At 38.7% G+C, this 14,942-nt stretch overlaps 1 protein-coding gene across 6 annotated transcripts in view; it reads right to left on the reverse strand.

Moving 5' to 3' along the window:
- Positions 1-1,281: 1,281 nt before the first annotated feature.
- AK3 (adenylate kinase 3) overlaps positions 1,282-14,942 on the reverse strand; it is a 467,912-nt gene continuing 454,251 nt past the window's right edge. For 5 of the 6 annotated variants that reach the window (XM_069576519.1, XM_069576517.1, XM_069576520.1 and 2 more), the window contains exons 2-5: positions 10,256-10,375; positions 9,111-9,283; positions 8,119-8,237; positions 1,282-2,853 (exon numbers count right to left, since the gene is read on the reverse strand). In XM_069576519.1, the coding sequence (XP_069432620.1) occupies positions 2,733-2,853; positions 8,119-8,237; positions 9,111-9,283; positions 10,256-10,316 (474 nt within the window). In that variant the 5' untranslated portion in view covers positions 10,317-10,375 and the 3' untranslated portion in view covers positions 1,282-2,732. Of the gene's footprint in view, positions 2,854-8,118; positions 8,238-9,110; positions 9,284-10,255; positions 10,441-14,942 lie in introns of all 6 variants that reach the window. The other variant, XM_069576521.1, reaches the window with a different exon arrangement.

The following is a 14,942-nucleotide window of genomic DNA, read 5'->3' on the forward strand; positions in this document are numbered from 1 at the left end:
AGAAATGGAATTAATAAATATGGTGCTGCTGCTGCTAAGTCACTTCAGTTGTGTCCAACTCTGTGCGACCCCATAGACGTCAGCCCACCAGGCTCCCCCGTCCTGGGATTCTCCAGGCAAGAACACGAGTGGGGCGCCACTGCCTTCTCCACTCTGGATGGTACTAACTGCCAATATGCATTTCCCACAACACACTCTGCTTATGAAAGGTGTACCAAAATAACTGTGGTGCTGTAGAAAATGGTAATGGTTTGAAGCCTTACTAGCTTTTAACTAAGGCACAGCAACTTCTGGCCGTGGCAGTCAGCTCTGGACACACTTCCATGTGGCACACAGATCATAATGATAGGTATTACAGCAGAAAACAAGTTCTTTTTGTAATAGCACAGGTGTTTCCCAAAGTCATGGATGTATGCAAAACTTTAGTTTCGGGAGTGGAGAGGAAATGGTCACAGGAAGGACAGGTCTTGATTTTCATAGCCATGTTCTTCTATCCCTCTTTTTGATTCCCAGATCTCCTGACAGTGTCAAGAAGGCCAGTATGGCTGCAATACTGCAGCAGGAAATAAAGGGGAAAATGAAACCAACCTATGTATGTAAAAGTGTTCTAAGACAATTATTAGAAAGCCAGTGAGACATGAGGGCAATAAAGGGAAGGTGAGTTAGAGTGGGCCCTGTGAGTTACCAAAGACCAGGTAATAGCCACAGATCTGAATTTTCATTTAATGTTAGTTCATTGATAAACTGGATAATTAGTACCCAACATTTTTAGAATGTACATACTAACATTGAAATAAGGCAGTTATGTGAATATTAACCATAGTCCTTTTTAAAAGCCTCAGTACATTTTTGAAAGATCAATACTGAACTTTTAAAAATCAGAGAAAAGTCAGCTTTTTTTCCCCCCACAAGATACGTAAGAATCACTTGCTAGCATTTGTATTTTCAGTGCCTGGAATAAAATGGGCCAAATTTCCAAAGGCAGTTAATAATAGCTTATACAATGACTTGTTTCATTTAATCTAGCACCAAGTAAGAGAAGTGAAGATATTGTCAGATTTCTCCTTCACTTCTCATATTGCCCCACTCTTCCTACCAAGCTACCACTGTACATAATAAGCATGCATCCTGTTGCCCCTCTAAGGAATCAAATCATTTTCATTTTAAAATGATCGTGCAGATTATATTCACTGGCAGAGTTCTTCCCCATTAAGGAAGGATAGCACTGAACATGAGCAGGTGTCAACTTTGATTAGGAATAAAGAACTCTTCTAAGCCAAATGAGTTTGCTGGTTCTTTTTAATATGTTGTGTAAATCCTTTTAATTTCTACACCTGTTTACTAGTTATGATTGTTATTTATGTCAAGGGAGTTTCCCCCAGGCAAACCTGATCTATTTCCTAATGACAAAGTATTCTTACTTAACCTAATGCCATGAGTCTCCTTTCCTTCTTCACTCTTTCCCTGCCTGCCTTCCTTCCTTCCTTCAATTTGCTACTCATCAAGGCAGATCATACATTGGGATCAAAAAACAAACTGGCAAGTAGGTCCTAAAGTGCACATTTTTCAACCTGAGTAACTTCTGAAAACATGAGAGTTTAATTACATATTCTGTTGAAAATTCAACTTTGGTGCTTTTACAAGAATTTACGATGTCAATTTCTACAAAGTCATATCCCTCAGTACACAGGATTTTCAAAAGAAAATAAGTGATAGAAAAATACATTTTGCTATGTACTAACTGATACATTTTTATTGCAAACAAAATCTGGAGTAAAGTGAAAGTTGTGTTTAAAAACAACAAAATACAGGATATATGGTTATTGAAAGGTTGCTAGTGTAAAGTGTAAAAAAATCCCAGAAACCTCAACAGTCGGGACCACAAGGGGGCGCTCTCATGCCTTGTGAAGATAGCACAGCCCAAAAGGAAGAAGGCAAGACTTCTGGCAAGAACTCAGCCAACGAAAAGCCATGGACTTGTTTACCACAGCCCTCCCAACTTCGTTTTCTCCTCTTTAAAGTATTGTCATTCCCATGCTGTGGGGAGGACTTGCACCTGGCTCACCATGGTTGAGACTCCAAATTGCAATTATCTGCTGATTCCGAATAAACCCATTTTGCTGGAGAAATATCTGGCAATCTGTTTGAGGTCAATAAAAGGCAGCAGTGAATCTGCATCCTGCAACTAATCTATAAACTTAGTTGCTTCCCCCCTCCCCCGGCCAGGAATTCCATAGACAGTGTCCCACAGTTTGTGTATCACAGTGCTAGAGGTCTCTTTTTTTTCACATCACTATCCACAAAAGCCTCTGATAAGATACTTTCCACAAGTGATACGGAAATTTTTTGTTTTACTTCTCCAGAAAAATGAGGAAACTTTATCCACCACTTCTTTTCTGAACAAAACTTAGATTACCAATTGCCCTTTCAGTTACACTCACCAATTTTCAAAAGTCTAGTTAGACATTTATAATGTTTTATAATTGTGCTAATTAAATTCTAATTTTATCTAGTTAGAAGATAACTAGATAAAACACACTAAACATTTCAGAAGATTAATCTTCATAACTGACCCTTTTGGCACATCCTTAATTTCCAGGATAAAATCAGCAGAAATGAAACTAACATAATTTTCAAAGAATTTATACAGGCCAGAGTCTTAGGACAAGGAACTCGTAGATGCATAAGACAAAGGAGCTTCTGCTCATCCTGCTAGTTACATGGACTTTTCCTCATGGAGTAACTGATGTTTCCTGGTTTCTTTGTGGAAGTTTTGTTTGTAGGAAAGCATATACGTGTGGCCAGATCTTGTTGGTTTCTGTTCCAGAGAATGTTTCCAACACCCCTTTTTTCCTAAGGATAAAAAACAAACAAGACAGGTCTATAATAAAAAAAGATCACAGGCCAGTATCACAAATGAATATAGATGCAAAAATCCTCAGCAAAATACTAACAAACCAAATTAAACAGTTACAGATCATACACCATGATCAAGTGGCATTTGTCCCAGTCAGTCCAGTTGCTCAGTCGTGTCCAACTCTTTGCAACCCCATGAATTGCAGCATGCCAGGCCTCCCTGTCCATCACCAACTCCTGGAGTTCACCTAAACTCAGTGCATCGAGTCGGTGATGCCATCCAGCCATCTCATCCTCTGTCGTCCCCTTCTCTTCCTGCCCCCAATCCCTTCCAGCTATTGTTAAAATGACCATACAATGCAAGACAATCTACGGATTCAGTGCAATTCCTAACAAAATACCTACAGCATTTTTTTTAATGTTTGTTTATTTTTGGCTGTGTCGGGCCTTCATTGCTACCTGGGCTTTCTCTAGGTGCAGCAAGTGAGGGCTCCTCGTTGCAGCGGCTCTCCTGTTGCAGAGCACAGGCTCTAAGGCACTCAGTAGTTGCAGCTCGCAGGCTCATTAGTTGTGGCAGGTGAGCTCAGCTGCCCCATGTCATGTGGGATCTTCCTGGACCAGGGATCAAACCAGCATCCCTTGCATTGCAAAGTGGATTCCTAACCACTGGACCACCAGAGAAGTGCCCAATGGCACTTTTCATGGCACTAGAACAAAAAGTCTAAAATCTGGATACCCAAAAGACCCCGGATAGCCAAAACAATCTTGAGAAACAACAGAGCTGGAGACATCATTGTCCCTGACTTCAGACTGTACTGCACAGCTACAGTAACCAAAATAGCAATGGCACTAGCACAAAACCAGATACACGGACCAACGGAACTGAACAGGCAGCCCTGAAATAACCTGCAGTATGGTCAGGCTGATCTATGACAAAGAAGGCAAGAATATACAAGGGAGAAAATACAGCCTCTTCAATAAACGGTGTTGGAAAAACCCGACAGCTACACACAAAAGAATAAAATGAGATTACTTTCTCACATAATATAAAGAAAATCAAGAAGGATTAAAGACCTAAATGTAAGATCTGAAGTCATAAAACTTCTGGAAGAAAACACAGGCAGTACACTCTTTGAAATCAGCCTTAATATATATACAACATGTATATACATTGTGTATATACATACATATATAGATGATATATATTGTGTGTATGTGTTTATTTTATATATATATATATATATATGATATGTCTCCTCAGGCAAGTGAAACAAAAGCAAAAATAAACAAATGGGACTACATCAAATTAAAAAGATTTTCTATAGCCAAGGAAGATCAACAAAATGAAAAGGCACCCTACTGAATGGGAGAAGATATTTGCAAATGATATATCTGATGAGAGGTTAATATCCAAAATATACAAAACCCAACATCAAAAAAAATAAATAACCTGATTTTAAAATGCGCAGAGGACCTTAACATGTCTTTTTCCAAAGACATACAGATGGCAAACAGACACATGAAAAGATGTTCACCGTCACTAATCATCAGGGAAATACAAATCAAAACCAAAATCAGATCAACTCACACCTGTCAAAATGGCTTTTATCATAAAAAATTTTTTTTAAATGGACAGGTTGAGGACTTCCCAATTCGGGTTCAATCCCTGAGTAGAGAACTAAGATTCCACATGCCACTTGGCATAGCCAAAAACAAAGTAATTACTTTCTTTCTTTTTTTTTTCAAAGATAATAGTGTGGATTTAATGGTCTCAGTAAGTACAGATCTGTGTGATCAAGAAGAAAAGGCACTTGGCTGGGTGCTGGAAAACCTAGATTTTGGTTTCAGTTGTGCCCTCTGTCTAACAGAAATGGTCACTTAAGATGCATCTATCATTTTCTGAGCACATGCTAAGTGCTTTACATATAATAATTGAATCCTATTTAAAACTCAAGTTTCATTATTTTACTGATGAAACTGTGTTAGGGATGTAAAGTAATAACCTGAATCACCAAAATGGTAGTAGGCTTCAAAACACGGGTTCTGTCAGACACTAGAACACCCTTGGCTTTCTTTTGTCTGCTTACCTCTTTGCAAGACAGCTTCCTAATACTTGATGAGCCTTCCTTCTTTCACCTAGGTTTTTTTTTCCTCTGTGCCTGCCTTCTGAATCTTAAAGGAAAGGGGAATTCTAGAATGTTGTTTTTATCATGTTTCCTACTGGGTTTCTTCATTTCCTCCCAGGCAGATTTGTCTGGCTTTTTACCAGGCCAGCAATCAAAGTCTGTATTCACTAGTTCCTTGAGGTTTGATGGTGAGAAGGATCAAAATCCAGGGGTCGTTTTTCAAAGCAGAAAAATTCCTGCCAGAGATTCTGGCATTCCAATTGTTTATCCTCCTCCTCCAACTACTCATATACACACTGGGTTTAAAGCTTCAGAAGAGCAAATGAAGAACTCTGGTTTATCACTTTCTAAAAACAGGATCAGTCATACCTCTGCAAGTTTTTCACTAGACTTTAAGATGTTCCACTGGGAACAAAAACATTCCTTAATGCATTCCTCATAAGATTTGCCACAGTTAAAGACTAACTTAAATAATTCCCACTGTTTCTGGGTTAAGAAACATCTGCTAAACCCCTCCTGCTTCTAAGTTCACAAGCTTCTTATAAAGTTTTCAATAGAACAAGCTTCTTAATTGTTGTAAGCCTCTTGAAGAGCTACCTTAAAATCAAGCCTATGTCACAAGTGGGTTAACATGTTGCTTCCAAGGGAACAACTATGCACACCTATTCAGTCCTAAGGCTGAATCTTGGATGAACATTCGTCATCTTCATGCCTATGTAATAAAGTGGATCTGGCTTAAGCTATTGGTCCTCTAAAAAGAGCATCATGTTGCTTGTAAACAGCGACCTAGTTATACTATCAAATGTCCCACAGCTGAGAAGAGTTTTAAAAGCAACAATGTAACTGTCACTATTTTAAAATAACAATGCTGATTCTCACTAAGGTTACTGCAAATACCATTTTAAACTGTTGGTTAAGTCCAGTCCTAGATCTATGTACAGGAGCTTAGAGGGAAAAGTTTCCATTAAGGGCAAGAGGTAGCAAAAGCCAGAAGCTCAGAAAGACTAGGGTATCTCCTGAGATAGGGACCCGAGACATACACTTCATCTCTACAGCCTTCCCCAACTTCCCCTCCCGCATTTTACAGAACTAATGCTTACAGCCACTGTACTTCCACCGCATTCAGTCATGACTTCCGTGAATAGCCTCACAGTGTTGTTACCAGCTCAGCAACAATGTGAATGAATAACAAACCCCTTTTGGGAAACAACCTTTTCACTAAATTCAGTCCATGAGACTCAGATGGGATAGTCCCCACCTCCCAGCTTCAAAGATGGACATGACCAGAGCTAGTTAGTGCCAACTCCATGGCTTTTGAGGGCAAAGAGACTCTCTTTTTCTGGGATAGATGAACTGGAAGGAGGTGAGCTGGAATGTTGAGGGGCTCACACAGGTAGAACCCACCTGAGATTGCTGCCAACACAGGAAAACAAAGCCAAGAGTGACAGAGGCCTGATGACTCTGTTTGAACCCTGGACCCAAACCATCTACCTTTGGACTCTTCAGTTACATGACCAATAAATTTCCCTTTTGCTAAAGCTTGTGTGAATTGGGTTCCTGATTGATATAAGCACCTATCACACTGTATGATAAATACTGTTTACCTAGCATTGTGCCTCGCAAAGAAAGCTGAGTTTCTCTGGGGCTTGGCAAAGACTGGGTCTAATTATCTGTGTGGATCACTGGCCTAGCATAGTGTCCACAGGGTAAACAACATTCGTCAATACTGAATGATTCAACAGTGCCAGGACTGTTTTTAAGTCTTTGTATGGATTCTCTCATTTAATTCCCTTAACAACCCTATAAAGAAGGTACTATATAATAATTGCTCTGATTTTGACAAATGAAGAATTCATGGCACAGATGTTCAAACACTTTGCCCAGGGCCACACAGCTGGTAATCTGCAGGAGCCAGGTTCATTATATAATCACAAAATTATACTAACAGTTAGTGAAGAAAGTGAATTGCCAATTTCCTTGTAATTTCATCCTCCAAAAATAAGTCTTAAAATAGTTTGGAGACTGTTACTTCAGAATTCACTGCATAGTTACTCAATTACAACAACAATAGTAATAGCCAATAATCATATAGCGCTTAATGTGTGTCAGACACAATTCTAAGAATTACACATGTTAACTGCACCTTTCAACCCTCCAGTCTCAATCCCATTTTGCATGGAAGAAAACAGAGGTTAAGCAGGAAGTTAAGGCCAAGTTAATAAATGGTGAGCTGTGATTTGAACTTAGGCACTCTAGCTCCAGAGTCAGTGCTCTAACCACAGCACTGTCCTGTCTTAATGCTGAGTCATTATTCAGTAAGTGAATGAATAAAGGAAAGTGAATGTAATCAACCCTCTGTTAGGAGAGGGGAAGGCTGAATAAAGAAACAGAATTGTTTCTTGGCCCGAGCCAAACATTAATTCACTAGAGTTCCTGTATTTGTGGTGGGATATGAATTCCCTGAGGAGTTAACAAAACTATATAAAAATGAAAACTTTTAAACACTATTTGCCAAATAAATGATCTGAGGATTAGTTGCCCTTTGAGAAGCTTTTGTGCTATAGTGTCCTCTACTGTCACAGGGAGTGGGCACCATTAGGTTTGCCTTCCTGGCATTCACGCCAGCCCTCCCTCCCTCCACCAGACAGCAGAGTTTGGGTGAGACTGACCCACTGCCTGCTCTGGGTGTGAACCAATCAGTATCATCTCTCCCATCCCAGCGACTGGCTCAGAAATGCACAGTAACCTAGGCCTAAAATGCAAGGCATTCTCTGACCACAGTAGCTGCTCAAGTTGGTTAATTCTAGCACTTCTGTTCACTGGGGAAAAGGTGGCCCCTCACCCTTTCGTAAAGAGGATGCTGTGCCTGCCCCTAGCAACCATCAGCAACTATGCAGGAAGTATAAGGACAGAGCCAATACAAACCGGAGATGAGCAAAATTCTGATCAAACCTGGGGGCAGCTGAAGCCCAAACTACCTCTGGATTTGTGTCATAAATAAATTTCCTTTTATTATTTAAACTAACTCGAGTTGGATCGTCTGGTATTTTAGCATTTTGGCTGGAAAGCATGAAAGATCAGAAAATGATTTAGTGATTCATCATATAAGAGAAGTTCTGAAAAGCGACCAACTCACCGGTAGTACTCCAGGACGGGCTCTGTCTGGGCTTCATAAGCTTTCAGTCTCTTGACAACTGTCTCTGGTCTATCATCCTCACGCTGTACAAGAGGCTCCCCAGTCAGATCATCAATTCCCTAAATGGGAGTTAGAAGGGCCAGCATCAAGTATCATAGTTTTGAAGGATATTTTTATAGGTAGTTAACTGATTCGTAAACAGACAACTATGTAAGCACCACACAAAAATGTGCTTTTTAAATAAATGGAATCAAATTCAAACCCAGGTCATTGCAACATAGTGCCATGAGACCCCAGGAATGTTTTCCACGGTGGCAATCACCTTCTCTTTACAGCAAAAGGTTCTTTAAGCAGCCTCTAAATAATCTGGTATTATATATTACATGTATATTATATGCATTATATTATGGAAAAAAGTGAAAGTGTTAGTCACTCAGTCATGTCCAGCTCTTTGCAACTGTGGCCTCCCAAGCTCCTCTGTCCATGGAATTCTCCAGGCAAGAATACTGGAGTGGGTAGCCATTTCCTTCTCCAGGAGATCTTCCTGATGCAGGGATCAAACCTGGGTCTCCTGCATTACAGGCAGATTCTTTACCATCTGAACCACCAGGGAAGCCTGTGATATTATACCTATATGAATAGGATTCAGCTACAGATTGAGAATCTGAACTGTAATCCCTAAATAACCCAAGGTGTCATTAATCCCTACTGCCCCAATGCTTAACACAACACCTGGCAGAGTAGAAAATCAACACATGCTTTTGAAAGAACAACAAACCCGTTGCCTCTGAGGATGTCTTTACCACCAAGTTGACTGGACTAAACCAGCAGACTATGCAAGTAATCTGAGAACATGCCCTCTGGAGTTCTGGTCATCCAGGAGTATCAACGTAATCTTTGAGGGCAACTGTCTCCAGATGACGGAGGTCATCTGTCATCTGGAGACAGCTGGCTGCGCAGAAGGCAGAGTCAGTTCTACCCCAACTACTCACCATGGTTTTGGGAGGGTTGAACTCGATGTTGTAGACACGGCCGCTGCCTGGATGGATCCAGCGAGCAGTAAGGCGCTGCTTGATGACCTCAAAAGGCACATTCAGGTTAATCACTGTGTCTATCTGATAGGCTCTATCCAGGGCTTCTGCCTGCGGAAGTGTCCTTGGAAAGCCTTTACAAATTAAGTTAAAAATGAACAAAGAAAGAAAGGACCAAGGGGAGAGAGGGGAGAAGGAAGAAAATTAATGTTGAGCAACTTGAACAAAAGCAGTAACACCAGGAAGGCTGGTGACACCTGTAGGGCAGCCCTCAGTTAATATTTTACATGTTACCTTGTCCAGACCAAAGGTTGCTCAAATATTTGGTCAAACAATATTTTGGATATGTCTATGAGGGTGTCTTTGTGTGTGGGGGGGTGGGGATTAACATTTAAATCAGTTGACTGAGTAAAGCAGACTATTATCCCTAATGTGGGTGGGCCCCATCTAATCCACTGAGGGCTTGGATGGAACAAAGGACTGGCCCTATCCAGAAGACAGGGGGGAATTCCTCCTACCTGACTGCCTTGGAGTGGGATATGGCTTTTTTCTGCCTTTGGACTCAAACTCAAACATCAGGTCTTCCTAGGTTTCACCAGCCTTCAGACTCGAACTACACCATCACACTACCAGCTCGCCTGGGTCCCCAGCTTCCTAACCCACTCTGAATATCCTGAAACTTGTCCGCCTCATAACTGCGTAAGCAAATTCCTTGTAATAAAGACCTCCCTCTAAAAACTAAAAATCAACCTATCCTCAAGGATCCCATGGCACCCCTGGCTGGGGAAAGTTTACATCTTACTGTAAGTTACCCTCTGTCCTTCCTTCTTCCTTCTGGGATCCTCCCTCATCCTAAATAGTCTCAAAAAGGGGAGCAGGAACAAAAGTCATATCTGAAGGAGCTTAGAAATAATGCAGTGCACTTCCCTCTTTGCATTTAAAAAAAGCAGCAGGACAGAGGAGAAGACTGGCCCCCGAGTCCCCAGGGTCAGGAGTGGCGGCACACAGTCCTGCCCACCATCTGTTTCTGTAGCACGTGCAATGCTCAGGCTCCAGTCTGCATGCATCCTTTTGGGCAGCTGAAATATGCTCAATGCTCCACCTACCATCCAACAGCCAGTTATACTGAGTGAGATTTTTCAGCTCATGAAGGACCAACCGAGTCATGACGTCGTCTGGGATGAGCTTCCCTTGGTCAATGAAAGTCTTGGCTAAAACACCAATTTCTACATTAGAGACAGGAAAAAAAGGCAAGTCAGCAAGTGCCTTTATTCTATCCCATTCTAAGCCTCTAGAAACTGGCTGCCTAAAGAAGCCCCCTGGATAACACACTCATTTGAAAATGTGCGTCATCAACTTCTGTGATAAAAAGAGATTGTAAAAGAATCAATGCCTATTTCAAAATTTCCATCATATAAAAATAGACAAATGTAAAAATAATGAAAAGATATAAAGCAATATGTTAGCAGTAGTCATCTCTGTGATAGAATTATGTGATTTAACATATTTGTACTTTTCTGTATTTTTCTAAATTTTCTATCAGAAAAACATATACACTAAAATTATTTTCTTAATAATAAATTGAAATAGTCGTTATTTTTAAGTGGCTCAGTTTAAGTACCTGAGATCTTGTTACTGTAGACATTTTTCTAATCCTCTAAAGTAGATGCTGTTGTCACAATTCAGGTTTTGACCAGATCAACACTGTGATCGTTACATTTTTATAAACAAAATACACTGAAAAGCATTTATGAACACTTTAAAATATTACCTGCAATTATATGTTATTCTTGTGCAATGGTATTTTGATTTTCTCACCATCTGTTAGCAAATTATTTGCACCCATACAGAATTTGTAATGCCACTGTAATAATCTGTGCTCTTACATTTTTGTGTTTGTTCACTTAACCATCATTTTGTAAATACTTTTCAGCGATTTTGTACAGTCATTCAGTCATCTTTGGAAAATATATCTATATTTGATAAAAATACACTTTATCATGGCAGTATATATTGTTGGACATTTAAAATTTTAAATTAGTCTTGATTTTTCCCTACCACTTCTGCTTTTAAAGATCTTAACATTCTTTTTCCTTTTTCTTTTTTTTTTGGGGGGGGTGCTTCTGAGTTATTTCTGATGGATAAATTCTCAGGAATCAGAGATTAAAGAGTCAATGCTTATGACTGTTTTCATAATTCCTGGTATGAACTGACATACTGACTTCAGAAAAGATCCTCAATTGTCAAATTCATGAAACTTCAGATTTCTAACTAAGCACATTAACTACATGGAAATTGGCTGCCATTTGACAGGTGCACTGCTTAGATTTACAAACAATATCTGGAACTGGGCCTGAGAGCACCCTGGACTCACTAAAACCCTGTATTGGAAAGGTCCACATACTTAATATGTGTGCACCACAATGAGACATCACTTCACATTCACCAGGATGGCTGTAATCAAAAAGACCTAACGAGTGTTGGCAAGAATGTTGAGAAATTGAAACCCTCATATATTGCTGGTGTGCAACATCTCTGTTGTCAGGCTTTTCACCACCATGCTGGGGGACATAAAGCTCAAACTCACCAAGAGTATTGAGGAAAATCACAATTCTCCAGGGCTGAGTCCCTAACACTGATGTAGGCAATTTAGAAAACAGTCTGGCAGTTTTTCACGAGTTTAAACAGAGTTACCATATGATGCAGCAATTCAACTCTTAGGTATATTTTCTCAAAAGAAATAAAAACATTAGCTCACAGAAAAACTTATATATGAATGTCCATAGCAACATTATTCACAATAGCCAAAAATTGGAAACAACACAAATGTTCATCAAGTGACAAGTGGGTAAATAAAATGAGGAATATCCATACAAAATTCTATTATTTAGCCATAAAAAGAAGTACTGATACATGTTACACAGTGTATGAATTTTTAAAACATGCTAAGTGGAAGAAGCCAGACACAAAAAACCACATCTTACATCACTCCATTTATATGAAATGATCAGAGTAGGCAAGTCTAGAGAGAGAGAAGAAAAATCAGTGATTGTCCAGGGCTGGCAATACTGGGGGGAAATGGAAAGTGACTGCTAATGGGAACAGGTGGCTTTTAGGGGGTGATAAAAAATGTTTTAAAATTGACTCTGGTGATGGTTGCACAACTCTGAATGTAATTTAAAGAGAAAAAAAAACACTGATTCAGAAATATAGACCAATGGAACACGATAGAAAGCCCAGAAATAAACCCATGCACCTATGGGTACTTTATTTTTGACAAATGAGGCAAAAATGGGGCAAAGACAGCCTCTTCAATAAATGGTGCTGGAAAAACTGGACAGCTACATGTTAAAGAATAAAATTACAACACTTCCTAGCACTGTACACAAAGATAAACTCAAAATGGATTAATGACCTAAATGTAAGACCAGAAACTATAAAACTCTTAGAGGAAAACATAGGCAGAACACTCAATCACATAAATCAAAGCAAGATCCTGTATGACTCACCTCCTAGAGTAACAGAAATAAAAACAAAAGTAAACGTGGGACCTGATTAAACTTAAAAGCTTTTGCATAGCAAAGGAAACTATAAGTAATGTGAAAAGACAACCCTCAGCATGGGAGAAAATAATAGCAAATTACTACAACTGACTAAGGATTAATTTCCAAAATATACAAGCAGCTCATACAACTCAATGGCAGAAAAATAACCCAATCAAAAAGTGGAAAAAAGACCTAAACAGACATTTCTCCATAGAATACAGATGGCTAACAAACACATGAAAAGATGCTCAACATTGCTCATTATCAGAGAAATGCAAATCAAAACTAAAATGAGATATTACCTCACACCGGTCAGAATGGCCATCATCAAAAAGTCTACAAACAATAAATGCTGGAGAGGGTGTGGAGAAAAGGGAATGTTCTTGCACTGTTGGTGGGAATGTAAATTGATACAGCCACTATAGAAGACAGTACGGAGATTCCTTAAAAAACTAGGAATAAAACCACCACATGACCCAGCAATCCCACTCCTAGCCATATACCCTGAGGAAACCAAAACTGAAAAAGGCATATGTATCCCATTGTTCATTGCAGCACTATTTACAACAGCTAGAACATGAAAGCAACCTAGATGTCCATTGACAGATCAAAGGATAAAGAAGTTGTGGTACATATACACAGTGGAATATTACTCAGCCATAAAAAGGTATGCATTGAGTCAGTTCTGATGAGGTGGATGAACCTAGAAACTATTATACAGAGTGAGGTGAGTCAGAAAGAGAAAGATAAATATTGTATTCTAACACACATATATGGAATCTAGAAGAATGGTACTGAAGAACTTATTTATAGGGCAACAATGGACAAACAGAGAGAATAGACTTATGGACATGGGGAGAGGGGAGGAGAGGGTGAGATGTATGGAAAGAGTAACATGGAAACTTAATTATAGATAGCCAATGGGAATTTGCTGTATGGCTCAGAAAACTCAAACAGGGGCTCTGTATCAACCTAGAGGGGTGGAATGGGGAGGAAAGTGGGAGGGAGGTTCAAAAGGGAGGGGACATATGTATACCTATGGCTGATTCATGTTGAAGTTTGACAGAAAACAACAAAATTCTGTAAAGCAATTATCCTTCAACAAAAAAATTTTTAAAAACACAGTGATTCATAACTTAAGAGTTAATTTTATGGTATGTGAATTATATCTTAAAAAAGATTTTTTTTAAAAAGAAAGTAAAGACAAAAAAAACCTGGTAAGCAAAACAAGAGAAAAAAAAAGCCACTCATATAACTTATATAACTCGGCACTACTTAAATAATTATCATCAAAACTGTTAACAGTAAAACCTACAGACACTTTGTGAATAGATAATTCCATGCATAGTCTAACAATCTTTTTCACTATCACTAACAACTTTCTATATCACTAAACACTTACAACAGTTTTTAAAATCTGAAGTCCATAATGCTTTCATTTATAAGAAAAAATAAAAATGATTCAACTCTCTATATCAAAATGTAAGCAGTTTGTTTATTACATTTCAGGTTTTCATTCCCTGTTAAAATTATCAAAGGACTGTTGTCCAGCATATTCTTTGGACAGTCAGTAAATTTTTATTCCCTTGATTGCCTATAATTTAATGCTGTATCTAAATAGACTCCTCACTAAAAAGACTATTTCTTTTTTGATTCCAAAAATTAACAAATATGTGAGCTTCCACACCTACAAAACCCAAAAGGTAGTTTAAAACTAGATCATTCAAAACAAGCTAATTTTCTATAAAGTTGTACACAAACAAAAATAGAAAAGGAAGGTTATAGGAAAATAGGAAGGGTTAAAACTAGCTTTTGATTTTTAAGGATAATAATGAGAAATTCTAAAACACAGAAATATTAATCTGAGAGATGATATTTGTATTATACAAAAAAATTGTTAATTTTATGTCTCCTTTTAGTGTCTAGTCATTCTTATAACAATCCTCAAGCCAACCACACCTCATATCTGAATGATCTAGAAACAACTTATGTTTGAGCATTTATGAAGTACAAAAGAGGGCCTGACCAACATGTAAATACAGTTCTCTTTTACATATGCCAAGAGAAGGAGCTAGAGAATTAATCTAGTTTCTGACAAAACTGCTTTTAGCTTTCTTATAATGTATATACATCTTTACTTTAAAAACATGTTGAAGCAAAACAAAACTACAACAAGAGGGAATGCATCAAATGATAGCTTTACACCCAATCAAGGGTTTAGAAAAGAAGACTTTCTCAAATAATAAAG

This window comes from Ovis canadensis, chromosome 2, assembly GCF_042477335.2.
Source record: "Ovis canadensis isolate MfBH-ARS-UI-01 breed Bighorn chromosome 2, ARS-UI_OviCan_v2, whole genome shotgun sequence".
NCBI classification, from domain to species: domain Eukaryota; kingdom Metazoa; phylum Chordata; class Mammalia; order Artiodactyla; family Bovidae; genus Ovis; species Ovis canadensis.